Source organism: Crotalus tigris, unplaced genomic scaffold (genome assembly GCF_016545835.1).
Source record: "Crotalus tigris isolate CLP2741 ecotype Arizona unplaced genomic scaffold, ASM1654583v1 scf7180000018124.1459596, whole genome shotgun sequence".
In the NCBI taxonomy this organism is placed as follows: domain Eukaryota; kingdom Metazoa; phylum Chordata; class Lepidosauria; order Squamata; family Viperidae; genus Crotalus; species Crotalus tigris.
Genome location: NW_024096836.1, coordinates 77,066 through 89,392, shown reverse-complemented (window position 1 = coordinate 89,392; position 12,327 = coordinate 77,066). Strand labels below are relative to the sequence as shown.

The window sequence follows — 12,327 nt, the reverse complement described above, 5'->3', positions numbered from 1 at the left end:
TGTAAAATATATTTTTTATTCATTTATATAAACCAGTGTTTCTCAACCTTGACAATTTTAAGGCATGTGGACTTCAACTGCTGGCTGTGGAATTCTGGGAGTTGAAGTCCACATGCCTTAAAATTGTCAAGGTTGAGAAACACTGATATAAACCAACAAGAGAAAAGATTAAAATGAATGAAACCGAATGCCCTTCCTGCTTGCCTTGGGCTGCAGAATTTGAGTGCTCTAGTCCTTATTTGGCTCTTTGTTTGTTTTCCAGCCCAGCTTATGGTGGACGTCAGTGTCCAGGTGCTACGTATGAATATCAGGTCTGCAACGCTGAAGACTGCCAAGGTCCCTATGAGGATTTTCATGCTCAGCAGTGTTCCAAGCGGAACTCTTATTACATCCATGAAAGCTCTAAGCACACCTGGCTTCCTTATGAGCACCCTGATGGTAATAATAATAATAATAATAATAAGGTGACCAACTTTTTTATAGTGAAAAAGAGGACACAAATAAATTGAAGAAAAAAAATATTGTAAATAAAAGAAACATTTTATTCATTGCAACAATAATATAGACAACTTGCATGTACAAAGTTTGCTGGCCGGGTGTTTTGGCGTGCTCAGCAGCAATTCTTACTGGCTTTTGAAAGCCAATAGTGGGAGTAGCACAGCTCATGCAAAAGTTGAAAAAAAAAAACCATCAAAAAAAGGTGCCGAAACACCGTTCTATGAGGGAAAAAAAAAGCCCTGCAGATTAGTCTTCAAATATCGAAAAGGAGGACATGAAGGAGGACACTTTTTGAGGAAGGACAGAACTTACAAAAGGAGGACTGTCCTCCCTAAAGGAGGATGGTTGGTCACCTTAATAATAATAACAACAATAAAAATAAATAATAATAATAATAAAAGTTGGAAGGGACCTTGGAGGTCATCTAGTCCAACCACCTGCTCAGGTAGGAAAGCCTATACCAGTGATGGTGAACCTATGGCACGGGTGCCAGTGGTGGCACTCAGAGCCCTCTCTGTGGGCATGCAAGCTGTCGCCCCAGTCCTAGGTCTTCAGCTGGGTTTTATAAAACCTTTTCACTTTAGGCCTCCGCCACCGTGTGCAAAAAAAAAAAAAAGGATTCAATCAATCAGTCAATTTCAACTTCTTGCAGAAAAAAAAGATCTTGCAAAGTTGGAATTGATTGATTGAACTTTTTAGTCCCACCCAGTCTGCCGTTACCACTGCAGCCAGCCAATGGGCCACACCCACCTGGCACCCGACGATGCCTAAGTGGGTTTTGAGTTGCAGTTTGGGCACTCGGTCTCTAAAAGGTTTGCCATCACTGGCCATTTCAGACAAATGGCTGTCCAGTCTCTTCTTAAAAACTTCCAGTGTTGGAGCATTCACAGCTTCTGGAGGCAGGTTGTTCCACTAGTTAATTGTTCTAACTGTCAGAAAATTTCTCCTTAATTCTAAGTTGCTTCTCTCCTTTAATTTCTTATAACTGCTCATCTCAGCCAATGCATTGCAAAACATAAAAACAATTTAAACAATACAAATAAATATGTATGGCACCAAGTAAAATTGTCATTGTGAATATAAAAACAATTATAAATATAAAAATGAATTAAAATGGAAATATTTTTCATTACAAATTTAAAAAAAACCCCATGGGATCAGAGCAGATATGGTGTCTTCTCTGTCACTGCATCAACCACCTCCAGGCTACACCTTCTCCCTTAGGGCCCCATGACAACCAACACACCTAAGGCTGGAGAATTCTGGGAACTGAAGTCCACAAGTCTTAAAGTTGCTAAGGTTGGACATCTCAGGTTTAGGCCTTAGTATCATTGTTCTCTTTGCAAATAAGGAAGAATTGCTAGGAGGAAGAAACCATCATAGACTGGTTTCCTTGATTCCCAGGAAGTTGAATTGTAAATACAGAGCTCCACTTCTCATCTCAATTACCAGAACATAGAACCAAACTTTTCCATGTATTTTATTTTTCTGCAGATGCCCAGAAATGTGAACTAATTTGCCAGTCTGAGGAAACTGGAGATGTGGTATTTATGAATCAGGTTGTTCACGATGGTACCAGGTGCACCTACAGAGATCCATACAGTATCTGTGTAAGGGGTGAATGTGTGGTATGTAACTTGCAGGTCCATTCAAGTTTTAGAAACTTTTCTAAAATGAGTTATAATAGATATGTGACAGACGTTCTCTGATTTCAATGCCAGCAGTGGCCATGGTAAAGTTATGCAGACAATTCTTGACTTGTCACCACAATTAAGCCCCAAATTTCCATTGCTAAGCAAGGCAGTTGTTAAGTGAGTTTTGCCTCATTTTATGACCTTGCCACAGTTGTTAAGTGAATCACTATAGTTGTTGAGTAAATCATGTATTAATTTAGTAAATCCGGCTTCCCACATTGACTTTGCTTATTGGAAGCCAGTTGGGAAGATTACAGACAGTGATCACATGATCCTGGGACAGTGCAACCGTCATAAGTACATGCCAGTTACCAAGCACCCGAATTTTAATCATGCTGCAACAGTCATAAGTGTGAAAAATGGTCATAAGTTATTTTTTCAATGCCGTTGTAACGTTAAACGGTCACCAAACAAATGGTTGTGTTGAGGACCAGAACTACCTGGAAAGCCCTGGATGAGAGTCGGTTGCACTAAAACATTTCAGCAATGATGATTTAAACACACTCATAACGTCACGCTCTTCAGCTGCAAAGTTTAGCATTTTCTGCCTTCCAAGGAATTATTTCACATAAACAAGAACTAGGTTTTATTGAAAGCAGATTAGGGATACAGAAGATAAACACACAAACAATAAATAATCTTCCCGTCAAATGTGCAGCAGCAGAAAAAGTGAAAGGTACATACTAAGTCACAGTTCTGAAGAGCCACTGCCATATACAGCAAATGAACAGATTGTGTACTTAAAGCAGAATATCCATATATGTTTTAAGTTCCAGTAGAAAATGCCAGGCCTTGGAATAAACCATATGAGGAATATCTGAAAGAAATGCATTGGCAAACCAGGAAATGCAATTATATAGATTTTTTTAAACTTTTGTTTTGATTTTAAAATACATTTTATTGATTTGTGAGGCTCCTTTAAAATATAAATATAAGTAGGCCTATTTGGTTAAATCTGATCGTCTGATGGTTGCCCACAAAGTAAATCAATACCAGCTGGAAGTTCTGGGAATTGGAAGTCCACACAGCTTAAAGTTGCCAAGGTTGAGAGATACTGAAGTATATCATCCCGTCATACAGAGAGAAATATTAAACTGTACTCTGCAAGGCCTCTTCCGAGTTCATTTCAAGGATTGCCATTTTGAATTTGCATCCTTAACCCCATTTCCTAATAATGTGTTTTTCTTCTTTGAATGGCAGCATGTTGGGTGCGACAGAGAAATAGGTTCTCTGAAGGAGGATGACAAGTGTGGTGTTTGCGGGGGTGACAATTCCCATTGTAGAACAGTGAAGGGGACTTTGGTCAAAACCCCCAAGCAGTCAGGTGAGAATGGAAGAACAAATGCTACTTGAAAAGGTAATGATAGTGGATTTAGCATCACAATTAAAGGTAAACACAGTCTTCTATACTTCAGCATATGTTTATAATCTTGGCGTACCATAGCAATTCTCTAACATAAATAATGTGCTTCCATCCTCTTTAAATTTTTTGAGTCCTTGATAGTTATGGAAAATAATATAATAATATTATATAAATCATTATACAATAATATAATATAAAGATAATATTATAATCAGCTCTTGGAAGCTATAGGGCACGGGTCTTCAAACTTGGCCCTTTTATGACTTGTGGACTTCAACTCCCAGAATTCCTCAGCCAGCTTGAAGTCCACAAGTCATAAAAGTCCACAAGTCATAATTCTGGGAGTTGAAGTCCACAAGTTTGAAGACCCCTGCTATAAGGGAAGCCTATGGGTGTTGACAGTAATATGGAAATGGCTGCCGCTTATGATTTTTGGAATGTTTTCCCACCTAACTAGTCTAGCTGACCACTCTAGCCATCCACACTATCATTTCTTGATTGTTTACCAATGCAATCCTGTTTAGATGTTTTTGAGATCAGCTAAAGTCAACTAGATCCTGCCAGCTGCTCTACTTTGGATAGAAAGCCAGACATTGACTTCAGCAGCAATAAATAACACTTTCTTAGGTGTGACAGCAAATTGCTTTTAAGAGGGCTTGACATGATCCAGGTGATATTTAAGAAAATTTGAAGTACCTAGAAAAAGTGGCAGGCTTTTAGAAAAAAAGACAACTGGAAAAGTTCAGTAGCAGACATGGGTGGTGGTTATAGGTAGTCTGAAATGGGAACCTCTGAGTGGAGGTCTGAACTGAGTAATTATTACAAGTGAACTCAACTATAAGTAAAAGTTTAGCCCATTGTTTTGCTGATAATTTCCACTGCGACAGAGATATTGCTCTAAGGTGGCATTTGTCATCTGTTTCTCCAGCAGAATCTGGATGACAGGCAGAGAATAGATGGAAACTTACATCCAATAATTAAAATTGAACTTTCCAATAACATGCTATGATTTAAGGATCTGTGTAAAAAAATGAGACAAATGAGCAAAGATGGAGTTTCTGATAAATTGTTGAATGAAGAGCAAGCTGTTTCAAGGGCAGGTGGAGGGACATACCAAGGAATGAAATAGATCACCTTAGAAGACAGGTGACTGTCATGAGAATGGCATCCTGATCTTTAATTGTGGTAGCTCCTAGGGAACTATACCCAAAGACCCTGTGGGCAAGGGATGTATCACTCCAAGTGAGATTAAAATAAATATAGGTCTTGATGTTTGCTATAATGTGAGGCTACTAGAAGATGGGCCCTTTTGAATACTCCAAAGTGCCCAGCTTTATTTCCCTCAAAAAAGGAGGGAAATAGATCCAGTTGTTTTGGTGCAGTTCCTCCTGTTCTCCCAAGAAGTGATCCACTGCCCATATCCTGACTGCCCACATATGAGCCCTGCGTTTGTTGGGCATGGATTGAATCAGAGAAGGAATTTCTCTTCCTTTTTTCAAAGTCCTCACCATGAGGAAATAGGGCCTATTTTGCTGGCTACAGATTGGAGGCTAATGGAGGATTGTAAAATAAGATGCATTATAATTTATAGGTTGAAGCATCAGTCTTTTGTTAAAATGAAAAAAAGAACTAACCTGGCTTGTGTGAGCCTGTGAGAAGTTTATAACCACATTCCTATGGTTAGTTCAGACTACTCAATACTGATGCCAAAAAGCCCCCTTTATAGCCAAAATTTCCTTATTAAAATAAAAAAAGAATTATATTCATGGGAAATATTGTTCATCTCTGAAAGATTAAGGGGCTGCCTGACAATTCTGCAGTAGGATACTGCTATATTTTCTTTTTTTTTTTAATTGAAAATTTTTATTTTTTAAAACATACAATCATTTATAAAAATACAATAAAATTTTAGAGATACTACTATATTTTCAAACTTATATTGGCAACTAAAGGCAGCTAAATATTCATGACTTTTAATCCCTGATTCAGGAAGTGGCTTATTCTAGAAGGCTCTCAAACATGTGACTGAGGAATAAAGACATATAAGGGCAGGAGATTGCCCGCTATGATATGCAGAAATCAAAGCCTTAAATTATTATGATTTTTTCCTTCAAACTGTTTATATCAATGCATATTTGGTCATTTTCTTTGTGGTTAAGGAAGACACCGTATCCGAGTTAACATAATAGTTCTTTGTAGCCTAGAAACTGCTGATTCCTGTCTCAGCAGCTTCATTTTTTATGCATATTTAGGACTCATCCCCAACAATAACACTGTCCATTTTAAATATGGCTTATTTCTTTTGCTATTTTTAGGGGGTGCTCTGAAAATGTTTGAGATTCCAGTAGGTGCCAGGCATGTTCTAATTGAGGAGATGGAACCTGCATCCCATATAATTGGTAAGAACAAATTGCCTGGGAAACAATTACATATTGTACTGTGTATTCCGAGGGATGTTTAACAAATGTTTGTCAAAAAAGCAGAAGGGCTGAATCTAGTCGAAATTAAAGTTCAACCAAAACAGATATTTATTTCACATGAACTCATTGAAGCTGATTTTCGGCTGAGTTCATGGTTTTTCCAAAAGCTGCCTTTGCATATCAGCCAATTAATATTTTTAAACAGTTTCTTTATAACCTGTGCCTACTTTATCCAGTTGTCATTTCCAAAATATAAATAGGCACTACAGGCTTGATTTCCGCGTGGATTATCTATTATTAAAGTAGACAAGAGTTAATTTTGTGCCAGTAGTTTTAGTCCCTAGTGACTGCATGGACAAATGATTTCTAACAACAACAAACTTTCAATATGATAGAGTACAAAAATTTGACTCCACCTAACATTTTGAAGGAGACTGAGAAAAGTAGCTTGCATATTCTACTGCTACTAGGAAATTCTAATTAAGTTATAGAGAAAACATGCTTTTTCACTGCACCACATCCCCTTCTTCTTATAATTCTCATAGTTAATAAAGGACAGGTGCCTATACCACATTCTGTTGTTTTATAAGTGCAAAAATGTACTGAAACGGGGGCAGATTTAAACCAATAAACAAAATAACATTTAACAGGGAAAACATGTCCCTGTACAACTTCAGGGCTTTCTATACCTAAACAATGTCTGTATCATTGTCCGCTCTTCCTTTTGAAGGATGTTGATGAGAGCCATAATCCAAATAATGTCAGGCGCAAGAAATCAGGACCCAGGACAGAGTTCAAAAAGGCTACAAATTAATTTCACGTTACCTGTATATAAGAATCTGAACTACTAATGGTCAAGGTGAATTGGTGCCATATAAGATCAATGGAATTCTTGGGGTTTGGATTAGATCTCTTGTGGCAGCGTAGTGATTCCAAACTGATGGTGCGTTTGACCCCACCCTCAGACTCAGCCTGTTCATCTGCTGCAAATAATTTATTTTCCTTTTCTAGCTGTTAAGAACCAAGACTCTGGTGACTTCCTTATCAAGCCAAACATCAAAAGTGTCAAGAACCAGACTTTTCTAAAGGTGGGTTTGGAATGGGAATACACCACTGAGAATGGCAAGGAAAGCTTGAGGACTAGTGGTCCCCTTCATCAAGCTATCAATGTTCTGGTAAGTCCTGAGGATATCTTAGGCTCCCACACATCTGTATAAAAAAAGCACAAGTATTGTTTTCTTGTTTGAAACCAGGAATGTGAGAACTGCAGCCTGCAAGTCATAACTTTCTGTGCTCCTTCCCAGGTTCCCCCAAAGTGTGTGGGACTGAAAGCTTGGATTCCAGTTCTTTTGTGGTTTTGAAGAAAGGGGTATCCATGTTGTTTCTTTGAGCAAGTGGAAGAGAGCTATTTCCCTCTTCTATTTGCTATCCCAGTGATGGTGAACCTTTTAGAGACCGAGTGCCCAAACTGCAACCCAAAACCCACTTATGCATCGTCGGGTGCCGGGTGGGTGTGGCCCATTGGGTGGGCGTGGCTGCAGTGGTAACAGCAGACTGGGTGGGACTAAAAAGTTCAATCAGTCAATTCCAACTTTGCAAGATCTTTTTTTTCCTGCGAGAAGTTGAAATTGACTGATTGATTGAATCTTTTTTTTTTTGTACACGGCAGCTGACGCCTAAAACGAAAAGGTTTTATAAAACCCAGCTGAATGCCTAGGACTGGGGCGACAGCGTGCGTGCCCACAGAGAGGACTCTGAGTGCCGCCTCTGGCACCCATGCCATAGGTTCGCCACCACTGTGCTATCCCATCTACAGGCAGTCCTCAATTTATGAACCACAATTGGAACAAGAATTTCCATTGCCAAGCAAGGCAATTGGTACATGAATCGTGCCTAATTTTAAAAGCCTTTTTTTGCCACCGAATCACTGAAGTTGTTAAGTGAATTGAGCGGTTATTAAGCAAACTCAGCTTCCCCCATTGATTTTGCTTGTCAGAAGCCGGCTGGGAAGGTCACAAATGGTGATCATATGATCCTGGGATGCCGCAACTATTGTAAATAGATTCCAGTTATCGCCCTCCGGCCAGATTACCCAAAATGTATAATGGATATTCATCTATGTGTTGGAAATGTAAAAAAGAAAAGGGCACCTTTTTTCATGTATGGTGGACTTGTAGAGAAGCACAGGTGTATTGGTTTATGGTCTGGGATTGGGCAATAGAAATGACTAGGCAAAACATTCAATACAAACCGGAGACATTACTATTAGGAATACTAGAGAAAAATGTAAATAAAGAGGACACATATTTAATTATCCATGTAGTCACAGTAGCAAGGATACTATTTGCTCAAAAGTAGAAAGCAATGGAAGTACCGAGTGGGGAAGTACTAATAAAGAAAATTATGTATTGCGCAGAACTAGATAGGATAACAAAAAGATTAAAAAATCAGGAAGAATCAGAATTTTATCAAATATGGAATAAATTTTATAGATGGAGGAGAAAAAATGGAGGTCACAGTAAAGAGATAAACTGAGATAGAGACTAGAAATGTATAGTTGTATATAGGTATATTATATGTAATTAATGTTCAATATGGACTGAGATGTTACTCAAAGACGATTTACCATGTTCAATGTTTTTAATCCTTTTTTTTCTTTGTACTTAATAAAAAATTAAAAAAAAAAGTAAATAGATGCCAGTTACCAAGTGCCTAAATTTTGATCACATGACTGTAGTGATGTTATGACGGATATAAGTCTGAGGGCCCATCAAAAGTCACCTTTATAAATGGTGTTCTAACTCTGAAGGTTGCCGAATGAATGGTTGCAAGTCAAGGACCACTTTATATTAAAGACGAAAAGGCTATATTGGTTTTTTCTTATCAGTAGAGGGAGCTATAACACTGAAAGTTTCCATATAATACCCCCCCCCCAATGACATAAAACCACCTGCAATAATAAAATAAAATAAAATAATAAATTTAAAATAGATTTTAAAAGAGGTCACATTCATTAGGGAGTGCAGTTCTCAAGTCACTATACAAATCACACTAAACAGCCCTGAGGCAATAAACCTCTGGAACCCATCTCTATTGACTGTGTGTGTGTGAGAGTGCGTGTGCTTGCATGTGTGCACCTTCGAGTCACTTTTGACTCATGGTGAGTGCTTGGACTAATGCATGCATGTTTTCTTAGCAAGCTTTTTCAGAAATAGTTTGCCCATTGCCTCTTTCCCAGAGCTAAGACAAAGGGACTGACCTAAGATCATCAGCCAATTAGCTTTGGCTTAGGTGGGATTAGAACTCTCCAGTCCAGGGGTTCTCAACCTTGGCAACTTTAAGACTTGTGGACTTCAACTCCCAGAATTCCTCAGCCAGCTTTGCTGGCTGAGGAATTCTGGGAATTGAAGTCCACAAGTCTTAAAGTTGCCAAGGTTGAGAACCCCTGCTCCAGTCTCTTAGTTTCTGGCCTGTTGTCTTAACCACCACACCAGACTGGCTTTCCATCTCTCTTGCTCATGGCAACTAGTTCAGAATCCTTGTACACAGTTGTCAGTTAAGTAAGTGTGGTAAAACAGCCCTCCAAGAAGAAAGGCAGTTAAGAACTCAAGAACATAAAGGAAGCATTTTTTTATTATTATCTTATTTCCTTTGATTCCAGGTCATCCCACAAGATGATAGTTCCAAAAGCAGCTTGATGTATAAATATATAATTCATGAAGATCTTCTCCCTGTCATCGGAAACAATAATGTCCTTCTTGAAGAAACAGATACCTATGAGTGGGCCCTTAAGGGCTGGTCTCCGTGCTCAAAAGCTTGTGGTGGAGGTATTATTCTCTCTCTATGCTTAGAACTACTTTCCATATGCAAGCAAGTCCTGGAATGGCCCAGGTCAGATGGATCTGTATTTAAAAATGTAAGGGAAGTCCTTTCTAGAAAAGGTACTGGATGATGAACGCTGAAGGCTACAGGATCTGGAGTGTCAAACAGCCACTAAATGGAAGGAAAGAGTTTACAATTTTCTACATTTCTTTCTTTTTTCTTTTTTTTTAAAAAAAACCACTTTATTTTCTTTTAGAGGTATTCAAAAATACAATAACTCCCCCCCCAGAAAGGACAGTAAGACAAACAAACAAACAAACAAACAAAAAGATATACAAGCATAATGAGATTGAATAAACATTTCAAAGTAATATTAGATTAGGGCACATATTAAAATACCTTGTCTTGGTTTAGAACTTCAGAACTGTATTAGAGGAAGTCAATAGATCCTAGAAAGGGTGCAGAGAAGAGCAACAAAGATGATAGAGTATGAAGGCTAAATCGTATGATGAACAGTTGAGGGAAATAGGTATGTCTAGCACAGGGGTAGGCAACCTTGGCTCTTTTATGACTCTTTTATGACTCGTGGACTTCAACTCCCAGAATTCCTGAGCCAGCTTGGAATGGAGTTGAAGTTGAAGTCCACGAGTCATAAAAGAGCCAAGGTTGCCTACCCCTGGTCTAGCCTATTAAAGAGAAGAATTGGGGCGGGACATGATAACTGTCTTCCATTGCTTGAGGGGTTGTCATAATGAAGAGAGGATTGACTTATTTTCCAAAGCACCAGAGGGCAGGAAGCAATAGGTGGAAGCTTGTTAAAGAGAGATTCAACCTGAAACTAAGGAAGTTTCCTGACAGAGCAATTAATGGAATAGCTTGCCTCCCAAATGGGAATGGTATAATGTCTCCTGCCTTGAGAAGAGGCTGGACTAGAAGACCTCCAAGCTCCTTTCCAGCCCTATGATTCTATGTTCTATGTAATAATTAATAGCCAATATAATATGCATCAAGTCTTGTGTTTGTATGCTCTTACTGCCATCAGGATTTTTCTAAGCAAGCTGTCCCATTGTTTAATTGTTTTTGCTGTCAGAAAATATCCACCCGTTGCTTCTTGTAGTGAGAAACAGCTGGCAATATTTGCAAAGCGATAGAGCCCTTTTAGAAAAGGTTGCGGTTCCTTTTAGGACCCATCTGGCACAACATATTCCCCATTAATCAAGAAATGAATGAATGAATGTAAACAAAATGCCCGACATAAAAACAAAAGAAGTTTTTGAAAAGCTCAATCTGAATGTGTTGACTCAAGCTTGTTTTTCTAATATTGCAGCTACAAAATTTGATTTTTCAAGGATAAGCTTTGGGAACACCCATACTAATAATCCCAGATAGTAGTTAAGAATTGCTTTTTTATTCTTTTTGGGGGCTTTTGTTGTCATTATGGATAACCTCATTAGACTGGCATTTTTCACTCATATGTCCAAATATTTCATTGAAAAATACATTAGGGGTAACACCAAAATATGCTGGTTCAAAATCTGTCATCTCAACCAGCCTGCTAGAACAGGGCTCCCCAACCTTTAAACAAGGGCATGAATCTTGTAAATCTGGTAAAATGTAGAAGAGCAGGGCGCTAACTAGAGCCTTGATTTGTAATCACTGGATTTCAGGAGAGGTTCTAAATTCATCTCCTGCATGGAGGTCTGCCAAATGTTTTCTATCATTATTGCCACCTAATATGGACTAAACTTTTGTGCTTTGTTAATTCTGCTATCATGAATTCTTCATACTGCTCACAAAGTTTACGAGTGATTTTGAAATATTGTCCAAGTCAAGAATTGATTACAGTAGTAGTAGTGATTTTACAACTGCAATTGAGACCAGAAATTCTTTTGCTAAGAGTTGCATCTGATTTTATAACCTTTTCTGCCCCTGTTGTTAAATGAATCAATACAGTTGTTCAGTGACTTTGCTTGTCAGAAACCAGCTGCGAATTTTGCAAATGACAATCATGTGACCCCAGGATCCTACAGTTGTCAGAAATACATGCTAGTTGCCAAGCGCCTGAATTTTGATCACGTAACTAATATCTATGTCTATCTGTCTGTCTATCTGTCTGTTTATCTATCTGTATCTGTATGTATATGAATATGTATTTGCATATGTGTATATATCACATAACTATATATGTGTGTGCATATATGTAACTAATATATATATATATATAAGTGTGTGTGTGTGTGTAAACTACATTAAAATTATAATGTAAAATACAAATGGGAAATGGGGAAATGAAGAAGGAAAAAGAGACGTGTGCAATTAGAGGGGAAAAAATGTAAATTTCAACATTTTTTTTAGTACAGTAGAACACAAATAGTAAAGTTACAGCCTCAACGTTTTACTTTTACATATTTAGTAAATACTAATAATTTCTATAACAACAAACTAATCTAATCATCAAATCCCAAAGTCAAAATTTCTTTTTTTTTCTGTCTCAAGCACAAAATCTAGAAGTGGTTTCCAAGCAGAAACA

At 38.0% G+C, this 12,327-nt stretch overlaps 1 protein-coding gene across 4 annotated transcripts in view; it reads left to right on the top strand.

The window, feature by feature from the left end:
• ADAMTS14 (ADAM metallopeptidase with thrombospondin type 1 motif 14) overlaps nucleotides 1–12,327 on the top strand; it is a 78,502-nt gene that overhangs the window by 55,631 nt on the left and 10,544 nt on the right. For all 4 annotated transcript variants that reach the window (XR_005557270.1, XM_039348160.1, XM_039348161.1 and 1 more), the window contains 6 exons: nucleotides 263–438; nucleotides 1,993–2,126; nucleotides 3,393–3,516; nucleotides 5,871–5,954; nucleotides 6,987–7,150; nucleotides 9,637–9,802. Coding sequence is in view for 3 of the 4 variants with exons in the window: in XM_039348160.1 (XP_039204094.1) it covers nucleotides 263–438; nucleotides 1,993–2,126; nucleotides 3,393–3,516; nucleotides 5,871–5,954; nucleotides 6,987–7,150; nucleotides 9,637–9,802 (848 nt within the window). In the remaining variant the exon portion in view is untranslated. The remainder of the gene's footprint in view (nucleotides 1–262; nucleotides 439–1,992; nucleotides 2,127–3,392; nucleotides 3,517–5,870; nucleotides 5,955–6,986; nucleotides 7,151–9,636; nucleotides 9,803–12,327) is intronic.